The 24,649-nt window shown below is 36.6% G+C and overlaps 1 protein-coding gene across 3 annotated transcripts in view; it reads right to left on the bottom strand.

The window, feature by feature from the left end:
• Positions 1-267: 267 nt before the first annotated feature.
• The window catches only part of CASD1 (CAS1 domain containing 1), a 32,458-nt gene continuing 8,076 nt past the window's right edge, over positions 268-24,649 (bottom strand). The window contains exons 2-18 of one of the 3 annotated variants that reach the window (XM_084508810.1): positions 23,020-23,116; positions 22,309-22,429; positions 20,772-20,816; positions 18,620-18,682; positions 17,272-17,316; positions 16,460-16,583; positions 14,515-14,729; positions 13,037-13,462; positions 12,546-12,635; positions 11,850-11,969; positions 9,455-9,611; positions 7,807-7,886; positions 6,639-6,740; positions 5,178-5,318; positions 4,565-4,642; positions 3,609-3,701; positions 268-2,542 (exon numbers count right to left, since the gene is read on the bottom strand). In XM_084508810.1, the coding sequence (XP_084364936.1) occupies positions 2,276-2,542; positions 3,609-3,701; positions 4,565-4,642; positions 5,178-5,318; positions 6,639-6,740; positions 7,807-7,886; positions 9,455-9,611; positions 11,850-11,969; positions 12,546-12,635; positions 13,037-13,462; positions 14,515-14,729; positions 16,460-16,583; positions 17,272-17,316; positions 18,620-18,682; positions 20,772-20,816; positions 22,309-22,429; positions 23,020-23,116 (2,264 nt within the window). In that variant the 3' untranslated portion in view covers positions 268-2,275. The remainder of the gene's footprint in view (positions 2,543-3,608; positions 3,702-4,564; positions 4,643-5,177; positions 5,319-6,638; positions 6,741-7,806; positions 7,887-9,454; positions 9,612-11,849; positions 11,970-12,545; positions 12,636-13,036; positions 13,463-14,514; positions 14,730-16,459; positions 16,584-17,271; positions 17,317-18,619; positions 18,683-20,771; positions 20,817-22,308; positions 22,430-23,019; positions 23,117-24,649) is intronic. The other 2 variants (XM_084508809.1, XM_084508808.1) reach the window with 2 other exon arrangements.

Genomic DNA, 24,649 nt, shown 5'->3' with positions numbered 1-24,649 from the left:
GGGCCCTGACTGCACAGGCACGGGGCTTCTGGTGTGGTGGAGAGGAGGAGAGAGCATTTACAGCTCTTAGCTCGGGTGCCATAACAGCCCCACACCTCCTTGTGTACTCAGGGAGAGGAATTCCCCCTCTGAAGCTCCTCCTTCTATTAACTACTTTGTGGGGGACCTGAATAGGTAAACTCCAAAGCGAAGTTCCTTACCACAAGGGACTGCAGCCCAGCTCGAGTCAGGCCATAAGAAGTTTTTACTTCATTGATGCTGCTCCCATTACAAAAATAAGCATCCACAGCACATTTATTTAATGTTTAAATTACTTCATATTTGTACATAACCTGAAAATATATTTATCCCACATACAGTAAACAAGTGCATTATCTCAAACATTAAAAATAAATCTTTTAACCAAGTCTGTACAACAGATAAATAAAATTATATCTACAACACTTAACTTGTGAAGAACAAAACAAAAATTATCCCCTCAAACTCACATTTCGCCGTTACCCTAATACTGGCACAGATGGTTACAGATCCTACGTACCAGTGTTGACCTATATCATTTCTTCCAGTATCCAGTAATATACTTGTCAAGGAGGATAACTTTCCAAACATTGGAAATAATGTACCAAAGAACAAACAGCTCAGTATCTTGCCAACAGCTTCAAAACATCTGGCAGACTTAGTAAAACTGCTGAATTTTGGGGAAGTGATTTCATTATTTTTTTTACGATGAATAATCACTTGTAAAAAGAAATTATTCTCTTCACCAAAATCAAATTTGGAGCCATTCTTTAATTTTTTTTTTTTTAAACTGCCATTGGTGTCTCTTTTTCCATGATTCAACTGGGACAACATCAAAAACATCCAGTATCACTTAGGATTCTTACTGCTTATGATCATACATAATTGCACGTATGCTGGGATAACAATATTGTAGTCATGTTTTTGACTGCTAAAAAGTAACCAGAACATGATGTAAAAGAAACAAGGTCAAACTATTACTTGAACAAAAACCACAATTCCGGGGGAAAGTACCATAACTTCACCAAGTGGAACTTAAATTTCAGCTTGTCACTTCCACAGATTTTCCTTTTCATGCCAAAGACTGGGTTCAGAGTTCAAATTATGGTAATGAAGAACAGCACTGATGAAAAGGGTGGGGGAAAATGTTCCTCCAACAGCTTCAATCTCATTTGATTCGTAATTTTGACGCCGAACCATCTGCAAGCAACAGGATGTCTGCTCAGTCCCTCTTCCTCGTGGTACCAACAGATTGACTCCCATCCTTTTAAACGAAAACATCATCACAAGACAGAATATGGCACCAGTTTCCTAATCAGACCTGGTTCAAGGTCACTGATGGCCTAGAAAGGTTCAAAGATCACTGTTCCCCTGTTCTCCCATTTCCTTAAGATCTGATGAAGTGGATATGATGGATTTCGTTTAACTGGAAAAAGATGGAATTTCTCCAGAATTTGCCAATATTCAGCTGAGAAAACTATTAATCTGGTTGTCCACTGGGACTGCACAGAAAGAACCGCACATAGGCAAAGAACTTCAGGGGAAAAAAACAAATCAAATATTTTCTCTGTATATTTAACAAGAGTTTCAACCTCATAATTCACCATATTTCCTTGAAATGTCTTAAAAAAACACACGTTATGTAAAGTTGTATGTAATCTTAAGTCACTGAATTGGTGATGACTTTCTATTTCCACGTATAAAGGGTTTCACGTAACATATACAACCTCCACCTAAAACAGTCCCTCCAGAAGAAGTTACTGCTTTGTTTAGGAAAATGCCCTGGTTTACCAGAGAAGTAACCTCATGCTCCACACCAGCTAGCGGTGCCCATTACCTAAGGATGGCAGGCTTGCTCTCTTCTTGCTTCCTGCTGAGAATGCCTAGAGCGTGCGTTACCTACATGCAGCCCTCTGGCAGCAGCCACTCTTCATTCGTTGACCCAAGGCGTGGGTAATTCCACAACAGGCGCGTGATGCTGCTGTGCCATTTCACTTCACCTCTTGTCACGTTTAAACAGATATGTAAACAGAAATATATCCAGTAGAAAAAGACTCATTTTCACATGCGATTCTGTACAGTGCATTCTTGTTTCTGGGATTCTTTGAGAATGCCGTTTTCACACAAAATATGTACATTTCTGCTATTTACATTTTCCACACTTCAAGTCCATGTCTTCCTGTACTTCCAGCTGAGAACTTCTGTTCAGGCAGATGCGAAATAAACCTTAAGAAAAGTTTTCAAGAACCTTTTCAAGTTAATGCCTTGACTGATCTTGCATTGCTGAGAAGAGGAGGAGTCCGAAAAAAAATCCAGCTATGCATAGCAACCTTTTCAGCAGAGTGGAGTTATCTTTAGGAACCATGATCTGTGCTAGATCGTTAGTGATCTGAGAAATTTCATGTGCCACACACACAAATATAAAAGTGCTGACAATAACATTAAACATCGGATATCCAGGAATGAGCACCAAGATCCCCTTTGTGTCTGCTGCCAGCCAAATGTGGTATTGGCAAATGAAAAGCTGCAAGAAAAAATAAAGTGTTTAAAAATACTTATAATTTTTTTTGCTCATATGAAGAGCACATATTGCTACTGCATCAGGTGCCACAACGTACTTCTGCTCAAGTCAGACAAATAATGTACTTTCAGAAGCTGTATTCCACGTCTTTGCTATAAGCCACCTCAGATGAGGCTCAGCAACTGAGCTAGCAGACTATATGCCTGGTACAGTGCAGAGCAAAATGAGTTTGCTGAGCTCTTACCTGAATAAGGCATAAGGAAGCATCATTTATATTGTATGAGAACAGATACACAATTTATATTGTACGTGCTCAGCTACTGCCCCTCTGCTGAGGGACTTACTCATGTACCCACAAACAAAAGGCAGTGCTTTAACAGCTGATGAACCCTGGAGCTGACAAGCACCTTAAAGTTCACCATGAATCAGGATAGTGAAAACAAGATCCTTAAAAAAAATAAATGCAATCTTATGCTACACATACACTGTATTACAGAGTTTCTCCTAATTTTTTCATGTAAATTAATTTTCCTTTAAAAAATAAATTGTAATAATACAATAAAATTAAACATTTACTATTAATAAAGAGCAAATAAAATGGAAAGCAAGATGATTCCTACTGTTTCAAAATATTCACTCAATGGAAGAAGAAAACTTGCTCTAAGAATGGTTTTGCTTGTAAAGATACATTTCTTTATTAATGCAGCAAAGCTTTCTAAGGCAAACTTTTTTATAAGTGGGATTATACTAGACAATATAATTAATGCTGATTCAAAAATGATTTCAAATGTATCTTCCAATTGCATACATGCCACAGCTTACCTCAGCATTAAGCCCCAACTCTCACAGCCTTAAAGTCACCACCCCCAAAACAGCGTAAGAGATAAGTAAGATCGATACTCTGAGACTGCTATTTCAGCAGGGATTTCTTAGTGTGGATGGAAGTTACAACACTAAAACAGGTCAAGTAGGATTAAATAAAGCAATACATGAGTTTGGTACTTATCTTAATACTTCAATTTGCATAACAAAACATCTTTACATTTCTAAACTGAAATTCTTTGCTTACCTCTAGAGAAATTTTGCCAAACCAGGCAAAGAAAGAGCTATATACAGATCGCACATATCCAGGAATGTTCCTGATGAGGATGAAAGCTAAAATCTTAAGAAAGAAAAAAAAAAACAGAAAGAAAAAGAGTGACTGTGGGTGACAAGTAGGTCACACACACACACACAAAAAACTTTATTCATTTTAATCATACTAAAAGTGCATCATAAGAATATTTATTCTCTTTCAAATCTAACATATAAATAGTTTATACTTGAAGTCGGTCAGAAAATTGCAAGTCTTATAACTTGCTATGCTATTGCAATATGTTTACAGCTTCAGTAGAGTCATGAGAAAAATGGCTACAAATATAACTTAACCTTCAGTTTTTGAAGACAAAGTGTAGAAAAGATGTTGAGATGGGCGTATTAACATTAAAATACTTAAGTCACACATGCTGTCCCTCAACTGGACAAGCTACAAGTTAAAAAAAGAAAAAAGACAAAAAGAAAGAAACAGAGGGAATAGGATCAAGCAGCAGGGACTAGGTACAGCAGGGAAGACAGTAAGAGAAAAATTTAACTTAAAACCACACACATGACCCTGCAGCTCACCTCTTCTCTAAAAGTAACCACAGGGCTCACTTAGTACATTAACACTGCCCAAACTGTAATGCTCCCCTACAGCTCTCTCCTTTTACCACTGCTGTGCAATTAGCCAGAAGTTGGTTTTGGCCTTGAATCGTGTATGAACGTACACTAATGACATCAAGGTTAATCAAAAGCACAATCACAGGATGCAATTTCAGTAATAAAACAATGAAAAACAGCGAGCAGTGTAGTTAAATCCTTTTTCAGACATGAAGATGAAGCCAATCATCTGACACTCCATGCTAAAGCAAAAATATTATATTTAAAAACAACAAAAAAAAACCAACACTCTAGATTTGTCACTGTAAGGAAAAGGAATACAGTTACCTGCACCACAGAAACAGAAGGATGCAGTTCATTGCACTCCGTTTTGTTTTTACAGCTACTAGCCCAAATGGAGTAGGTCTAGAAGACAATAAAAATCAGTCTGGGTAATGATTGTATGTAACATTTAAAACTGAACCAACAGACAAGTTGTTCTGAAATGCTTCAACAATAATTGGTTCATTAAGATTTGGGACAGTAATAGAAAGAATAACATTGTGCTTAACTTTGTGTTTCTCTCAAATTCTTCTTTGCAGCTGATGAATACCAGACTTATTCACACCCAAGGATGAAAACATACAGTTGACTTTTTTTTTTTTAACCACAATTAGACAAGTGATCAAGAGTGACACACAAAATTGATTAAAAGCAACATTATCTGCCATATTAGTTACAATCTAGTTTTCTTGTAATTTTTGCAATGACCTGGAAAAGCCATGTTTTCATCTACAGTTGACTGAAAAGACATTTCAGTCTGCTTAAAAATACACAGCTGAAATATCCCCACATCAGGAGCTGATTTTTAAAATCAATGTGTTTCCTGAACAAGAACTTCAGAAAGCGGATTCTGTACAGAGTTACAAGCTTGATTGTAATAGTTGAACTAGATACATACCATAAAGGATACAATTGAAATAAATAATAAAACATTTGAAACTCTGTTGGAGAAAAGTGCATCTCCCTTTCCTTCTGAAATCATCTGACGTTTCTGCAATGCCAGATAAATAAAAGCGAACAGCATCCCATGAAAAACCACCTGTGGAAGACAAACAATGCAGTGAATATCTCATGGCTTTTACATGTACTTCAGGTAAAAACTTTTTCAGCAGAAATGCTACTGTAAAATCTGTTTGTAATACCAAAGCCTAGAGGTCAGAAGTCCCTTTCCCAGATTTACTGAAACTAGCAAAAAAAAGGCTTCCTACACTGGAGTGCTCTAAGCTGCATTTTTAACTCACCTCAAAAACTAAAATGAAGTATTCCTACTAATGCTTCCCAGAGTGTTAAAGACATGAAATTTAAAGACAATGAAATTTAAAGCAGCTTTCAAAGTACCTACTATCCTCTCTGCAACCTATGCCTGCACCAGAAAGGGTTTACTCTGGGGAAGAAACTTTGCACTCTGGCCTTCTCCAAGTTGGCAGGTGAAAACATCTTCACAAAGCACTGAAAGTGCTTTCCTCTCACAGACACAATTCTTCAGCAGTGTTTTATGATGTTATGCCAAGTTCTCATTAGCTACCAAAATGATGCTGTTTCAGGCCCACGCACTGTTAAGTCTTCAGTATTAATTTGGGACTTCCTCTTTAGCAGCATCACAGAATACACACTGCTTACAGCCAACAGAGCTCCACGTCTGAGATGTTGCAGTGCAGGGCACCATGAACTCCACAAATTTAAGTTACTGAAGACCATCGGAGGAAGAAGCAAGCATGTGATCCAGTTAAAGACAGCAGATAAATGCTCTCATCTTAAACATTCTGCCTACCTTTCCAAGAAATGAAAAAAAAAAAAAAAATCAAAAAAAAAGAACAGTTTCTCTCTGTTGTTCTATCCTCAGCATTGCAGGGTTAATAATGGGGAAAAAATGCACTTTGCCACTGTAAAACCATTTGAAAGTATGTGCAATAGTCCGGTTTTGGCATCAAGATTCCAATTTGAACAAAACTATTGTAAAAGTTACCTTAAAAGAAATACATGTTTAATTGATACAACTTTCAAAAAGCACTAAAAAAGCCACCAAAACAGTTTGTTTTGTATTTCAATAGCCTGAAGTGCTGCTGGTAGTACATTGTCACAGTAAAATTTTTGACTAAAGACAAAATAAAGATCATATTTATTTTAAGCAACTAAGCAGGATCCAGCAGCAAGTAAGTCAACGTCTATCTTTAAAGCAAGGCTTTGACAGGCATCTGCAGAATTAAGATGGATGTGCTTTAATCGTGAAATGAACAATTCACTGTGACAGACTCTTGCTTTCTCTAGAGGGAGGGAAAACAACCATCCCCCACCCTCCAGACTGAAAAAGAAAAAAGAACACTTAAAAGTACAGTATAGAAATGCAAATGTTACATACATAGCGATCTAACTTCCACCTAAACCACCATTCGTAGACATTCCCATTCAGTTCAAAGCACTTGGACAGTGGCCAAAATGAAAACACCTTCTCAAATGCACCCTGTAATTTAACAACAACAAAAGCATTGCAAAAGCATTAACGTTAATGTCAACCAGGTTTACTACATTTAAATCATTCAGCTGTCTTTTGGTATTATGTCATCCCAATTTCAGCACTATAAATCATCTGACCTTGAAGTTAAGCGGCATCACCAAATCAACTGGCTTCCTCAAACATTCCCTACCCCTGCCAAAAACCAAAAAGCAAACAAACAAACAAAAAAACCCACAAAACCAAAAATACTTCAGATGGAAAAGGTTTTCCTTTTTTGTTTTCCCATAAAGGTGGGCACTTCTTCCTTTTTGTTCTGCAGGCTTAAAGGAAGAGATCCACCTATGTGTTGGGAGAACAAATGCATACTCTACAGGAAACTATACTTCAACAGGCTTAAAAATAACAGCAGATTAAAAAACACACAAAAGGCACTGCAAATTATAGGTGACAAACTCTGTCCTTACACCCCTCATTTTTACTTACAATATGCACTAAATTGATAAATTACAGAATCACAGAATTGTCTAGGTTGGAAGAGACCAACCTAGATCATCGAGTCCAACCTCTGACCTAACACTAACAAGTCCTCCACTAAACCATATTGCTAAGTTCAACATCTAAATGTCTTTAAAAGACCTCCAGAGATGGTGACTCCACCAATTTAGCATGAGAACCAATCTTCTGATAAAGTATCAAAGCCAACAGCAAATCTCTAAGAGACACAGATGTCGGTATTGCCATACGCTATCTGATTCAAAACCCACTAACTTTAGATATAGCACATTCGAAAAAACAAAACAAGAAAACATACCACAAACAAACAAAACCCATACACCTCCATATTTATTACACTCGTAGCAGTATACCAAAAACATGTCAAGCATTACAAAGAAATGAGTTAGACACCGTTGTTTTTTTTTTTTCCCAGCAACTGAACCAATTCAAAACCATGAACAGGTTCAATTTTTCTTGTTTATTTATAATATAGAAGCAAATACTCAAGTCACGAGTGCATTAAAAAGCAGCTAATATTGTTCATCAACACGGATATGAAGAGTAAAAGTTTACAAACCTGAGAATATGACAGAAAATATATACAGGCCAGTAAGCAAATCAGTTTAAGCAGTAATCCGAAGTGCCATAAGCAGTTCCCTGAAGAAAAAAAATAAATCAATCAGTATATGGTCATCAATTTTTCCACTAGCAAAAACAATGAATATTTATACATATTTAATAATAATTGCCAACTATTAGTGTAGCCATGCTCAGTAATAGATGCATTCATAAATATTCAAATCCTACCAGCACTATTTTATCACTAACTATATATTTAGACTTTACATTTTCCTTTAAGCAATTAAAATAAACATTTATAGTAATTACCAGCCTGTTAATCCTAAACTAAGCCTCATGTCTAAAAACAAGGACAACATAAATAAAGAATCAGAATGTCAGCGTTCAAACAGAAACACTGTTTTAAAGCCTCTGCTTTCACATACATTTCACACAGGTACTTCTAATTCTAGCTGAACGCAAAATAAAGTCCCCAGCAGCTGCTGTTCTGTGAAATAAGTAGAGCACATATTCCTAAACTCGGAGCTACCAGCTGACCTGCTGTTCAGCTTGAGTACATTAAGGACAAGTGTTTTGTTAAGACAAGCCAGAGAAACTGTTCTTCAAAGCTGTCAACCGATATTAACCTCTACCCAGGCTTCAACTCTGCAAACGAGAAATCATCTCCTTCTCTCACCATACAAATTGACAGCTATTAGTAAGGAAGTAAACATAAAAGTTGTCACTAGAAGATTTTCTAATTTCACAGTACATTATTTCTCTGCAATACACAACAGTCATTTCACTGCCCCTGAAAGATTGCCTCTGTAGAAATATAAGTACATATATATATATATATATACACATATACACATGTATATATGATGTATTTGCTTTCTAGATGTCTTGTAAAACTGCTAACTGTATTTCTGTAACATCTATTCCTAGCATGTATTTGAGGTATTTCATTTTCATATCTGCAGACTATAAAATTCAGATTTCACTCCATCAATAGGGAAAAAAGATCTAAGACTCTTAGAGTTATTAGTTTTAATTTAGGTGAATTAAATAATAAACATTACCGCATGATGACAGCTCTTCAATAAACTGTAATCCATGAGAAACTGGGATTTCACTTCAATTTTTATTTAAAATATTCGCATCATAAAAAACACTTTCCAAAGTCCACTTAACATAAGAGACTAAGGGCCTTCACAACCCCCTTTTTGTCTGGACATGGCAGAATTAGTGCTCAAGATGGATCAGGAATGCTAACAGTAGAAAATGGGAACATGTGGATGATCATAGTTCTTGCTAGACCTGTTCCTACACTACAGTAGCAATTTTGACTAGCATAGACCATGTAATATTATGCTTTTAGCTTTCATTCAGTATATCAACTCTTGATAAAATACATTTCTGATGGTCAAAACCCACAGAAAAGAACTCTGTGACTATAATCAGAGATAGAGGAGTTTCCAGCCGTTTTATTTTTCAATGGACATTTCATTCATCTCTGACAAACTATGTGAGCAGCCATTTATCATACTTTGTGCTGCGTTACAAATGGGCTGAGATCTCCTGACAGTAGTTTTCTGTGTGGTTATGATCCGTAGTAACACGGACACATTTTAAAGCAGAAGAATAATAAAGGAGCATTATCCTACCGTTTGCTTTCTTCTGGACTATCTGAGGCCATGTGGCCAAGGTGGCATAAATGATCATGAACCAGACAGTGACTAATGGCACGAAGTAGTAGAACTGGTAAGGTCGGTCCATCACTATGCACAGTACCACGACCAAGAAATTGAGACGAAATAAAACCTGGAGGGAGTCAGAGGAAAGAAGAACACATTTCCATCCAGGGTATATAAACCGGGAGGCAAAGCTGGGAGAGATGAGGAATATGTTTCTTTAATATTATCCGAAAAGCACATAAGTATTTCACACCCCACTCCCTGATTATATTCCAGCTGGCACATGGTAAGTATCTCAGGGAGCAACACCAATGCAGTGTGAGACACAGGCTGCTTATGGAGGACTGGAGCAGTCTACCCTGACCTATTTTGGCAGTGACAGCAATGAAAACTGGGTCAGATGAACCATCCCCAGCCTTGGGACGGAGTGAGAATGCCAGCTGCTGGATGCTGTCACCACCACCCTGCTTGCACTAACAGCCAACAGGGCTGGCTTGGTTAAAGTCAGGCCAGTGCCCCTGCCCGTGCTGCGCCTGGGCTGGAGCCCTATGCTTAATAAGCAGGATGATCCAAGTTACAGTGTGACTCTTAATAGCAATAGGAGGGTTGTTTTGTTTCTTTCTATGTTTAAAATCATTGCTACAGCACACATTGTCAAACCTGGGAGGGAAACTACAAAAAGAGACACGTTCTCCAGTATTCCTAAAATGCAAAAAATAGTTTTCTTCATTAACAAATGTAGCCTCTGCTACACTGTCTCTGAGGAAGAGAAACAAAAACAAACCCAAGAGAACTGATATGGCTGATTGGAAAGTATTTACTTTCTCTCCTTGCCTTTTGAACTGAAAATTTGTACCCACAGGTGTTTTTCCTGAAGGCTCTTCAATTGCGATAGTTTCACTCTTTAAGTGAAAGAGAACTTACTCCTTTTTTTTTTTCCCCTCCTCCAAAGGAAGCAGCTACATCTGATATGTTTGTGAAACATTCATATACTTCTAAGAAAGACATTAAAGGTGTGTGGTATTTCCAATCACATTCTAGATACCAAATGGTTAAACATACATGTACTGTTATGCAGAACTCCACTGTCCTGACTAAAAAAATAAAAATAGCTGGGATCCTGTAACAAGTGAAACAGTAGTGTGAAACATTTGGTGCTGCTATGCAGAGTTTTGAAAGAGGCAGCAAATACTGCAGTGATGCCTCTTGTTCATGTATTAGCAGCTACTTCAGTACAAAGCAGTTGGATACTTAATGAAATAACAGTGTGGAAAGTTTTATTTTTTTTTAATAAATCCAAACCATCACTGATCTGAGGGGAAAAAAGGAAAAGCAAGTGTTTTGGGACACTATTAATGGTCTCAACTAACCAACCCCAAAGTTTTTCTTTTCACAAACAGTGAAGAAAAGACCCAAAATGCATGCAGAAATTAAAAGCTTGTACAATGTAAGCACTTGGAAATGGCTTCAGTTTAAATCAGAGACAAAACAGTGTTTGTTTCATCTACATAATGACTTGCAGTGCTGGGAGCAAGCAAACCGATGTGCTGAATAACTACCTTTATTCACAGAGGAAGACAAAAAAAGGAGGTCTGTACACAACTGCCTCTTGGATTCACCAAACATTTATCTATTTGTCTAAAAAAAAGCCAATAAACCTCCAATAGAAACACGCTAGTAATTAATAATAATAATAATAATAATAGATAGAAAATAATGGCATGGAGCAGGCTGATGTGGTAAGAACAAAGTAAGGGAAACAAAGTGAAGCACTTCCAGTGACTAATTTTGGGAAAGCTATAATTTTTGCTAAAAATTGAGAGCCAGTGAGAACGTTCATACCACCTATCTATGCTCAACAGCAGCCGGAAAGAGGCTGCTCCAAAGTGTGATTCGGTGCATCACAGCTATCCAAGTAAACCTCTTTCTCACTGCTGACTATAGAAGAAACCTAGGAAAATTTAGCCAAATAAGTTTGGAGCCATGGATATCCCTCCTTACTGCCAGCCAGCTTGCCCAGATCATTAGCTACATACTGTTTATAAATATATATTGGAAATTGCTACTGCAATGGAAATGCCATTGCTACATATTGGAAAATACTAGAGACTTGTGATTCTTTTTAGCCTACATACATGTTTTACATTGTAATTATTATGTATATGCCAGGTGTTTGTATCAGATAAACACAAACAGTTCAGATTAGACAGAAACAGTAGCCAAGTGGGATTTGAAAACTTTGGTTAAGTAATCTGGTATCACATTATTTAAGGAGTATGGATATGTTAGAGGTATTTTATTTCTGAAAAAAAAAAAAAAAAAAAAAAAAAAAATCCCTATAGAAACATTAAGTATATATTCTTACCTGACACACTCTGTATACGCCAAAGTCCCCTTTTATCCAAAAATATGAGAAGTGCCCATAACCTGTTTGGAACAGATATGCAGCAACCAGAACTCGAATGTGCATGTACACAGGCAAAAACTGTTGAGAAAAATAATGTACCTTTTATAGATAGTCACATAAATGCTTTTGGTTTTCCTTTTTCTGCATTGCACTAAATCAGGCTTACTAAAGAAAAATATTAAGCTGCATTTCTCGTTTATTACTAAGCTCTCTTGTTGCCCTAACCTCTCTGAAAATCTGAATGCGTTCCTTCTATTCATAGCTCTACAATTTCCATATCCTGTAACTAGTTAAGATAGAGTTAAGAAGGAATCTCTGAAAGCTTACCTTCAAAAGTTTCAAGTTCTGAACATAAAAAAGTGTTTCTAACAATTAAAAGTAAGTTAACACATCTACATAGAGGAAACAAGTATATTTTTTCATGGGTTGACTAATGCATAAAATTCTCTTATCATTGGAACTGAAAGAGAAAGAAACTAATTTTGCAAATACTATTTCTAAAACTACAGGAACAACGGTATTAATTATTCCCTCTATTCAATTCTATTAAGCATTTGCACTATCTTCCTTTTGAAGTAACATGCCTAAATTGCATTCCCACTTGAAAACATGAAATCCAATCCCACTTGAAAACACAATTTTCAAATCACTTACAGTGCTTGCTCCAGAGATATGATAAATCAAAATAACAAGTTGCATCCAGCCCTTCCATTCATCAGTCTGTTCTCTATTTAACACTTTAGTCTAATGCAAAACAAAATAAGAGTGTTGCTATTCCAAAAAGTACAACGAACATCTACAAAATGAGGAGAAAAAGTTCAAAACAATAAACCACTTTATGGCAAATTGGTCTAAATTGTAAAAGCCTTCCTTCTAATGGACACAGGTCTATGAGATACTAATCTGGTCTACATTCTCACATATCTGAGCTACATTCACTTAAAGATGGGCTGTGTGACAATGGCTAAAAATGCTCGCACCCACATGCTTTTAAAAAGATTTTACATCTAATTGCATGCAAACTTTATATTTCTGAAGATGAGTTATGCTGATTTTAAAAATTTTACTTTCAGTAATTAGCAACCAGAAATTTACACTCGAACTGTCAAACAATATTACAAGCACAATGTCAACTTGATCATTACCTCTTTGGTATTTTCGGTATAAAATACCCCCAAAACCAAGATGTAGACGATTGGTATGAAGAAAGATGAGTGTGTATAAAATTTATTTTCCTTCATGAAAAGATTTGCTCTGTCACATAGATAAAAATAGGTCATGATAAGACCGAGTTTGCAGAAGGAGTGTAAGAGCATCTCTAAAGTAGAAACATTAGGAGTATTGATGGCAGGTTTCTTCTCCTCTCCCATTTCCAAATCAGTGCATGATTTGTTCTTCCGATAATTATTCCGGTGAATTAAACTGATAATTAAATATCCAATAATGGACAAAGTAAAGAAACAGAAAGCTAATTTCTGTATCAGAGTGAGAGGAGGCTGAGGCTGGCAGCAGGAGCCATCAATGGGCTTCATTATCTTATTGCAGTAGACATTCATTAGAATCATCGCATTCTGTCAAAGAAATAGGCAATTTTCCGATTAATCTCTAATTTAAAAGTAAAAATTTTCATCATAAGAAATTTTTAAATAGATTGTGATTTGACAGAAAACATGCAATTCTCTCTTATATTTATATAAGTTCATAGTAGTCCCCCATACACCTAGCTTCATTCAGCATTAAGAGTCAAAACGTCTCTTCCAAAGAGTAAATCCTTGAGCTTTTTGAGGTAAGCAGAAAGATTTAATCCTAATTAATCCAGGAGTTGGACTCGACGATCCTTGTGGGTCCCTTCCAACTTGGGATATTCTCTGATTCTCATTCTTACAACAGAATGGCTCTCTTTATGGCTAAAAGCAGCTATAAAGTGCTAAATGGACCATAAATGAAAAATATCTCACAAGTTTAGGGTCCCCAAGGCACACAGTAATGAATATGTCTAAAACATGACAAATTGACTGAAATGTGTGGCGAGATGATATTTACTCCATTCAATACTTGAAAATAATTGAAACCTGCAAAGGAGCAGAACTAAAACTGACACAGCAGAAGAGCTCAGTCTCAGAAAGGACAAACTGATAAAGTTCTGAGAGGCTCACTGCATAGGTATGTAGTGATAACATAAGGATTAAAGCCAGTGGCACTTCATGAAATGGGGAAGGCGTACACTATGTGTTTCTCATCCTGTTTATACTCTTTTCTAAATTAAACTATGTGGGCACATAGGAGAAAAAAGACGACTTACTCCTTAGCACTTCTTTTATAAATCATTATCGCCCTAAATCATTTACGCAGATGAAGACATGAAGTTTGCACTCAGGGTCCAAAAGATACAGCTATTTAAAAATAGCTGTAAACCCACTATGTACCATCATGTTAGATATTATGGTTTTTAAACATCAGTATAACTGACTGACCTCTCACCTACTGGACTTTTCTGAGCAAAATTTCCTGAAGAACGAGAGTCCTCACTACATTCATATTGTCTGCTGCTTCAGAACATACATCTGAAATCTTCTTTTACAGTTAATATTTTATAATGTTGACCAGCACTAAAAATACTTACTGTATCCCTGCTTGATTCAGGGAGATGCAGGCCATCTGAAGACTTCATAATAGTTTCTTGTGCTATCAGTTTTGATACACTGAACACTTTAACTTTAGCTTTGGAATTTCGGGAGCTGCTGTTCAGAATACGAACAGCTGCTTCATTATAAGCATCTATTTTCTCATTAGTGATCATTTTCCGACTCTCACTCAGCATATCTTCATAAACAGGATCTGAGTTTGAAAGGACAAAGAATGGGCACATTAATCTTCCACTTTGCAAATACATTTATTTAATTCAAGCTGCACAGGCTCCTTTCATTTTGGTAGCTGCAATTGTTTAATGGTACAGTAAGAGGTATATAGTGAGGAATGCGCGACTGCAACCAGAGTTGCTTACAACGAGATACTCTTTTCACCATTCCCTAGTTATGCAAGTGTACTAATAGACCAAAAAGCTTTGGCCAGACATGAATGCCTGTTTTATTTTCCCCAAGCTTTTGTGCTCCATAAAGAGCATATAATGCTGGAGTGTACAGCTGCCGATGCCTTTTCTCAGTAATGGAACCTTTACCTGGGGAATTCCAAAGCCAAGAGGAAAGATGGGCAGCAGAACAAACATGTAGGGGGGAAAAAAAAACACTCAAAATTCTAGTTACTGCAATAGAAACCAGTTTCTCATTTCTCTAAGCCACAGCCTATAAGCATACTCCACTTGTTCCTGTTGATTCCAGTTTAACTGATGGTAGAATCTCAGCTTTTCAGTAGTCTGGAACAGTCCTTAGTTGCCTGCAGGCTTCAAAGACTATATAGAGCTTAACACTAAGCTAGACAGGGATCAAAGTGAGGACTGCTAGGTTGCTATGAAAAGCTGGTGATGTTCATAACTCTGGTAAAACACACTCTAAGAGCTAGAAGGTGATTTACTCAAGCCACCTCTTGACTGCTTTGGACAGTCAAAGTCTAGACAACCCTGTGTGTACAAAGCCTATGCATACAATGTTCCATGCACAGCTTTTGCTCTTATTCATTCCATTATGAGCACAAAGAGCTCAGAGATCACTTAAATGGACTGGATCTTTCCCTACAAAACGTTAGGACATGTCTGACAGCTAATTGCTTTTGTTATAGATAAATATGGTTTTGAAAGCAATGTGAGAAGATGAATCTGTTGATTCATGTTAACCTCTAGAACCATCTTTCATAGGAACTTGTATGTGACTTTAAGGGTACAGCTGGGTATATTACTATCAGGGCTCAAAACATGTTTACATTTCTCACTGAGGCGATGAGAATGTTACATTCCATGGCTAATAAACCAGGAGCACATTCTACTATCAGCTCGTTCAGTTTCAGAGACATAGCTGAGTTCTAATAAAGAAAAGTAAAAGAATGTAAGCTTAGTGTCATCATAAATCTCACAGGTTCATTCTGAACCATGATTTCTGGCTCCAAATCTTAATTCATCAGTGCTTAGTGTATAGAAGCGCATACTCTAGAAAGCTGAGTTCTCTATAGTCTTTAGAGTTTGTGTCTATTCATTCTAGACATGCATAGGATGTTGAACCTTTCCTATTATTTATGTAATCTGAAAATTTAATGGAATATGAATGCAGGAATACAGATGTTTTATGCATTTGTGTTTTTGACTCCCTTGAGACATGTATAGAGCACACTACAGTGAGAATACTCCTGGCATCTTGAGTCTGAGAAAGAGCTAACAGAATTAAGAGTTCAGAAAGCAAACGACTTTCCTGAGAGAGAATTAAGATCTCCATTACTACTAACAACTACTTAGGTGCAAGCTTGTTATGGCTGCAAGAAAAGCTGCATTAGAATCCAAACAACATATTTAATCTGGAAGTCAGCAGTATGGACTAAGCTCTGCATATGCTTCTACAAAAGAATGGTTCAACAGACAGCAGCAGTATGAATTGTTATAAACCAGCTGTTCATCACTTTACCTTGTAAGACCCAGTAAACATCACTACTTTTTGCTAATTTTTCCAAAAGAGGTGCAATTGCAGTGATATTGATTTTATATTGTGTGAGGGCTTCATTGCTGCCATTGTGAATCTTGATAGACCACTGGAAAATTAAACAAAAAAAGATTCAGAACCTGTATGTCTCCCAGTAGACAAATCTACACAGCTAAAATACCTATTTTTACATATATCTTAGGAAATATTCTATTCAACATAAAGTTAAGTTTTAAAAAGCAGAGCACCAGAGAGACATTCTCAGAACAACCTCCTTTTCTTAAAATAAGCCAACAGCTTATAATACTTCTATTTATAAACTGTTAAGCTTTGACATCTTAAGATAGACATGTCCAAACTAAAGTATCATGACCAAATCAAAAGCTATGAAAAAGGAGTTCAGAGTCAGTTAAAGATACAGAGAAGTTTCAAAATAATGTCAAATTCAAGGTCATGCCAAAGTTTCATCTACTAGCAGCATCCCAGTTAGTACGCAAGCACTTGAATTTTCTTTATGAATAATCTGCTTGGAACAAAGCTACTTCAGTTTTTACCTATGATTCAAGCTAATCAAAGCTTATCAACCAGTACTGCTGGCAGTAAGCAAGTACTGTATATCACATAGCTATAATAAAATGTACTTGATACTTCAGAACTACTAGCAGGAAATTAATTGATAGCATATTTTTATTATTAGTTAGAATAAAAACTTGATCTTGTAATCAGCTTGAGAGCATAAAAATTATCTTACTAAAACTTCCTTCTTTACTCAAATACCCAATATATGTATAACTTACCGTGGCAGCTCCTGCTACAATTATATGAGGTTTTGCCACAGAACCCTAAGTCACAAAGAAAAAATAAATTAGTTTTAAAATATTCACAAATCTCATCTATCATTTGACTTACTGATCTGGTTAATGAAGACTCATATCTTAAATAACTATGACTTGACTTGTCCATCATTTAATGCTTACAGGGACATTACAAAGACATCAACATGTGAAATACCAACATTTTCCTGTAATAGAGTGCCAATTATCAATAAACACTTAAAATCACTATCTATTTAGCTTTTAATTTTAATTTATACTGCTATCTAAACACCTCCTCCTAAGGTCAAGTAAACCAAAGGTCACACTATTGAAGTACACTTTATCTTTTTGCATCTCTCGGCATTCTCAAACATCTGTTTGATCTGTTGCACTGATTAAAGTGACCACAAAACCAGTGACAAAAACAGAATAAGAATAAGACAGTTGTTGCCCCAAAGGTCTGAAAGTTATGCCTAATGCAAGGAACATAAGATGTACACAAATAGAGGAGTACAAGGAAACAGACGGCGCTGACCTCCTCAATACAAGTTTTGCCTTGGCAACACCAAGGCTTGAACAGCTCATTTTTTGTAGTAATCACAAAAGAAGAAAAATTAATGATAACTTCAGCTGTTTTGATAGAAGGTGTCTTGAGAGAATTACAAATAAGGTAACAAAAGAATCACTATTGGCCATTATTAAATAAAAGCAAGCTATTCAGAGTCCAAAAAAGGAAGGAAAACAAAAAAAATGAGTTGCCATTCTTTTAACATTTTATTGTTTATCAGAACTACATAACCTTATGCTGAATTATACAACCATCTATAAAACAACTGCGAGACACAAAATAAATACTACATAATTTGCAGGTAGTATTGAAAAAAAATCAAAACATTTTTCGTTTTCCAAATTGCCTTTGTTTTTCAGCTTTTAACACTCAAACTAATGCAAATATCAAAATGTCTGGTAACAGAAAGACATAGCCACAGCAAGCACAGACCAAGACAGCTGCCAAATCAGAGTAGAACTGTTTCAGCTCCTACTGGGATGAATCAACCTGCCCCTAGGAAATTTTTTTTTCCTCCTTGTTTTGGTGTTATTATTGGCTCAAGCAAAGCCAGCCATGGGAGACCACGAGATGCCAAGAAATACATACAGCAGCAAACATGCCCCTTTCACTTTTTTTTCATGTCAAATTTCAGATCTCTGGTACATAACTGACTGATTATGTCATATGCTGCCGTTGTTGACCTCTTAGTAATTATAACCATGTTTATTAAAAAAGAGGTCAGCTGCAATATTTACCTAAAATAAACAGTTTAAGACCAACCTCAGTCCAAGATTTGATGCGCTGCCTCATAGAGCCATTAACTTCTGGATACCACAAGAAATCCTGTAAAACAAACGCAGATGTAATCTGTAAGCATCAAGACAAGAATTAGACTAATGACAAAAATAAAAAAAAATAAATTAACTAATAGCCACCAGTTGAACTGTGAAGGAAAACCACATAACCCAAAGTGAGATTTCCTTGATAGTAAGCATGAAAAGTCTGACAATGCAGTTTTGCTTTTTTTTTTTTTTTTTTCCTGCCAGACTGCATTAGTCTCCATGGAAAATAAAAATAAAAATAAAAATAAATTATTGTGTAGTTCAGGAGGCAAGATTTCATCAAGAAGGTAACTTTCAGCCTCTGGCAAATGGAATGGCCTCACAGGTTTCCAATGCAATCAGAGCTAAAAACAAGGTCACATCTACAACCTATTTAATACAGCTTGCTTTTTGCTCAATTTCCCATAGTTTTCTAGCAACTGATTTTTCATTTTTTATTTGAGATGTCAAGAATAGTGCCCAACCTTCATCTAGAAAAACAATCTAAATTTTGGCTAGTGCTATTATGTCTGCCAGGTAAATCTGAAGCTACCTACTATCTAGTTACTTCTCAGATGCATACGCATCCAAAGGACTACAAATACACATTAAAGTGAAATCTCAAAGAATGCATATGCAGAAATTATGATGCAGAAACACTACCAGCAGAAAGGAAACGTCTTCCACCTGCACAGACCTAAAGATTTTGTAGTTCTCTTGTGTAATGTAAATGTACTAATCGGTAGGAAACTGGGAGATACAGGCAGTATTTGAAGGACAGAATGGTTAGTGTTATGACTGGAAAGGGCAAAATTAAACTTGCCACTTGTTGCTCAGTGGTTTTCTCCTTCATTAGTCAAGTATTTTCCACATTTAGGTCACTTGGTCACAGCCATTCAGAACGTAAAAATTCACCTACCATGCCAATAATGTCAACAGCAATATGGAGCCCAAGCAAGGAAGCAGAGTGTTGTGCTTCTTAACTACCCAGAAGCCCAAACCTGCCACCTGAAACCTTAAGGGTTAGACACCTGCCAAGGCTTCAGGCATTTTAAAGATGTAGCTCTGCCTCATCCCAAGCCAATATGAACACCATTGCCATTAGCCCTTTATTCTGCTTTGTGTTCTGCCCCCAGATTTCCAGCACTCAGCTAATCACACGATGAGCCACATCAGACCTGACCAAAACCAAACTCTACAAGGTAAGCTGGCTGAAACAACTCCTAAAACAGCCTGCTCCACAGCACTACCAGGGCCAGTTACTATATGTTCCTGTGTTCATGCTGTAAGCAGCAACAAAATGGGACAGAGTAGGCTTAAACTGCCACAGGCTCACATCCTAGGATGTTATTCCGTACCTTAATCATACCCATGTACACAAACAGGTACTGAAAACTCACTGGCAGACAGCTCAGCAAACACACTGCTTCTTTGGTGTTCATGAACAGAGAAATAAGTTGCCCCCAGGTGATAAACAAATACATGACTAGCAGAGTGCCAGCACTACCGACAGCTGTCACAGGAAGCAAGAAAGCTATTGAGGACACCATTTCAATTGCTGGGGCAGAAAACAACAATGCCCTTCATAAAACCTACCCTCAAGTACTTGTTTTTATTTATTTATTTTTAATATCCACATTGTAAACAAGATTGTGGTTGTTTCTCTATGCAGAAACAGTGAAAAGGATATTTGTTGGGATAGCAGAGAGAGCTTGACAGCAATTATTGCAACCACCACTCCAAGTAAGTTAGTCCAATAGATATTCCTACAGCTGTGAATGAGTAAGCTTCCTGGCAAAAAATACTCTTGGAAAGGCCAACTTACAAGATCTGACAAATAGAAAAATTACACGCACTTCCAAAGCTTATGCCCAAAGATATCACTCAATACAAGTACTCAAAGCCAAAGTCTTTCAATCTTATACAAAATATAATGTGTTGAGATACACTCCGACATTTTATTCAAGATCTATAAAGAATGTTGACACTGTAAAACTTCTTTTACTTTTCAACACTTGTGGAAACTTGAAAAATCCATCTCTTACTGCAATTTGTATGAAATTATACATGCATTATTATGGCTTGCAATTTAATGCCAGATAAAAGCTTACCACTTTAATTGAAGCAGATTTATCTTCAAAAGGGATGTTTCCATGCTGTCAAAAGAAAAGAAAAAAACACCACAATACAAACAAAGTAAAACAACCTTTGAGAAGAAAATATTACATTCTTATGTTAATTTACTCTCACCCCAAGTGTTACTGTCAGTAAAAAGGATTTTTCTTGTATAAACTTGTCAGTATACTCATGCAAAATGTTTACGTTATTTCCTAGATAAACAAACTAAAATCACAAAGGGTCATTTTTTCCTGGTAGGATTACATCCAAAGTCTTTCCTTTCTTACACTTCCTTTTGCTAGCCTTCTTGTTCATCTGTCTATCTTCTTCGTATAAAAGAAATGAATCAGTTTTAATTAAAGAATAAAGAAAGTTATCTTGAGCAGAAATAAAGCTGGCTATATCATTAAGTTTTTGTGTGAGATTGGAAGAGATTAGAAAGGAAGTAGTCAGATACCCCTAAAAGTATACACAATCCTCTCTTTAAAATACTAAGTAAAATACCAGTTTCAATCCTGGCCAAAAATGACAAGTATATTTCTCTTCCACAAACAGATCTTGATTTTATGAATGCTTGACAAACAACACCTCTCAGCTTAAAATTAATTATAGCACTCTAACATCTCACGGATGCTGAATTCACCCTCATTTTTAGGCTGCAACTTTGACCTAACAATCAGACTAGGAAAAAAAAAGAAAAAAGTTTTTCCATCAGTCAAATGTCTTCTTTTGAAAAGTCAAAGTGACTGCATACTGCCCACTGGCCAAGGTGCCAGCTTGCACTTCTAAACCACAGAAGTACTAATTGACATATCTGATCTACAGTTAAAAGTGGAGTGTGTCTTTTCCAACACATATACCCAAGAAAAGAGAGACCTAAGAAGCATGATTTAACAATTTAAATCAGAATTCTGTTCAGCAAGTGGTACAGCTAAATCCTTTCCTACTGCTGCCGCTATAGCAGGCTGTAGTTTACATTCCCCATCTCACAAGAATCTCTGCAGCAGCTATCAAAACAAAGGTGAGACCAGAAGCTATTTTTAGTTTTAGCCTCACGTTAGACCTGGAAATCTGTCATTGCCCCAAGGAATTTTATGAGCAGATTACCTCAGCGATCTAACTGACATAAGAAATGACAAATTGTAAACCATGAATTACTACTGTTTCAACACACGCAATGAAACAATCATTTTCTCATCAAGAAGCCAGATACAAAGCCTAAATTGCAATGGGAGAAGTCAACTTCATTTATTTATTCCTAGACTGCCACAAGCTCTCTCTCAAGCTTGACAGTTCATTTCTCAGACTTCCAATTATCTCATTAGTACTCAAACAATTAGCTTAGTCTAATCTTGCTCTTCTCCAGAATGCCATTTTGTGTTTCTTCTTCTTGATGGCTAAGCCAGCAAACAGTGTCATTTCTTGTGTGATTTTTGTTATTATTATTATTATTTTTAAGTTCTGAGAAGAATTAAGAGGTAAATTAGGAATAGAAGAAAGAAACAAAAACTTCAAAATAAACCACCTCACCTTATTTCCTTCTTCTTTGACTTGGGGATTTATGATTTTTATAAATGAATAGAACAGCTGTCGAATTCTAGAATCTCCTAAAAACACGATATGTTTGTCTACAAGGCAATTTTTTGCTTCACTGTAAAACAAAACAACAAGACTCGTGTTACAGGAAATTTATAGTAGAAAAAAAAACTTTTGTTCTTCAGAGAAATCTATAGAACAATATAGGGAATTGAATATATTATATCTATCTCCAAGGAATGGTAAATCTTTTAAATATGATGAAATAATTAAAAGTTTACAGTAATTTGCATACAGATTTTTTAATAGAAAAAACAAATGATACAATTCCTCAAGGAAGATTACTTTTAGTACACATTTAGCTACTTGGGATTCTACAAATCAGGACAGTATTTTCCCTTCCAGTAATCTGAAAGGGACATACAAAGTTATGCCATCTCTTGCACTGCCTGACGGCTCTTCATGACAAGTGTCAGTACTACTACCAACAACATTTATTTGTATTTTAATATAGAAGCACAAATGTGGTAGACACTATAGATACACAGATAATATACAACAAGAATTTCTTCTGATAAATGTTGTCTATTTGTGAAAGCCTAGATAATTAGCCATATATCAAAAAAACATTTGAAACAATTTCAACTGCAGCTGAACAACAATTACTCTTCTTTCCAGGCAGATGAACCAAAAAAGTTTCCTTACCTATTTTTATACTTGTGCATCATACAACTGTGGGGCTGCCATACTTTTTCTCCAAGAAATCTTCCACTCGACAGAAGATACTCACATGAATCATCGCCTTTAAAATATTAAATTGAGATTAGAATTCAGACACATGAAAGTCACAAAACCCCACCGCTACTAAGCATAAATAAATAAATCTGACAGTATTTGAAACACAAAGGAATGGAAGCAAGCAACAGCAGTAACCAAATTTAACTTATGAAAAAGTCTTGCACAAATTTTTGCAAATCGCCTTCTCCCTTATTATACTACACTTCTCTGTAAAATATTCCTCTGTCTGCAAAACGTTCATGATCCCATTTCTGCCATTGGAAAGAAGCTGTGTTTCACCTAGCACAGTGTTTCCGCTAAAAGATGCCAATCAACTGTGCTATCCAAACAAAAAAAATAACATGAAATTTTTATTATATTAAGCTGTTAATTCTTTAATGTTCTACACAGAATTACTGTAGACTGCTTATTGTACAGAACATGGAGCTCAAAAAAAAGAAAGTCTCTTACTTCTCCTTGTTTAAGATGCAGCTGTCAACTTGGAACAGCTGAAATTACATGCTGGGTTAACAGGCAAAACAAAAAAACGTTTACATAAGATTTTGCTGATGATTCTGAATTGCAGCTACCATTTCCAGTCCAGAAGTTTTACACTAATTACAATTATTCACTTTGTGGGTGGAGATTTTGGGTCACTTTTTAAAGTTCATGTAAATAAAATACCTAATTTCTGAAACCGGTGACTCTCTCCCAGTAAATGTACCTGATTCTGCTGCCACATAAACCCAAGGCAGCTGAACACTGCTCACTGCAAGAAGAGTCGCCCTCCAACATTTTTGTCATGCTTGGCCTTTCAGAGCACAACAAACAGGAAAACAGCAGTGAATGAAACACGAGTACCTGTGCTAGCTTGTGAAAAAACTTCGTGCCACAGCCCCTACTTCACGCTTCCTGTCAAAAATTGACTTTCAACAAATGCAAATCTGCTCTTTTACTCCACTGTAACCTGCAGGCCCTAATTCTAAAGAAGGGAGCATTTTCTATCAACTTTTAGAGCTGCTGGAAGCCACACATAATGAGACAGGCAGGATTTCTATCTCAATTATTAAGAGAAAATCTGAAGCTTTATCTTGATCTGCAAATTAGGGTGAACAGAAAGAGCCATCAGCAGGGTGATGTCTGAGGTCTGTTGGAATGCGAATTTATGAGGCACCGCTGACCCATTTCAGCGCACAGTCCTAAATGTAAAATATCAGTAGTACTACAGTAACATTTTCAGGAAAAAGAGACAGAGACATGGTATCGCTTATCGTGTGCTTAAACAGCGTGCCCAGGTGGCCAAGAAGGCCAACGGCATCCTGGCTTGCATAAGAAACAGTGTGACCAGCAGGACCAGGGAGGTGATCGTCCCCCTGTACTCAGCTCTGGTGAGGCCACACCTCGAGTACTGTGTTCAGCTTTGGGCCCCTCACTGCAAGAAGGATGTCCAGAGAAGGGCTACAATGCTGGTGAAGGGCCTGGAGCACAAGGCCTGTGAGGAGCAGCTGAGGGAACTGGGGTTGTTTAGTCTTGAGCTGAGGAGGCTCAGGGGAGACCT

This window comes from Aythya ferina (genome assembly GCF_964211825.1).
Source record: "Aythya ferina genome assembly, chromosome: 2".
NCBI classification, from domain to species: Eukaryota; Metazoa; Chordata; class Aves; order Anseriformes; family Anatidae; genus Aythya; species Aythya ferina.
The sequence above is the reverse complement of the archived record's forward strand: the minus strand, read 5'-3'. Positions and strand labels throughout refer to the sequence as shown.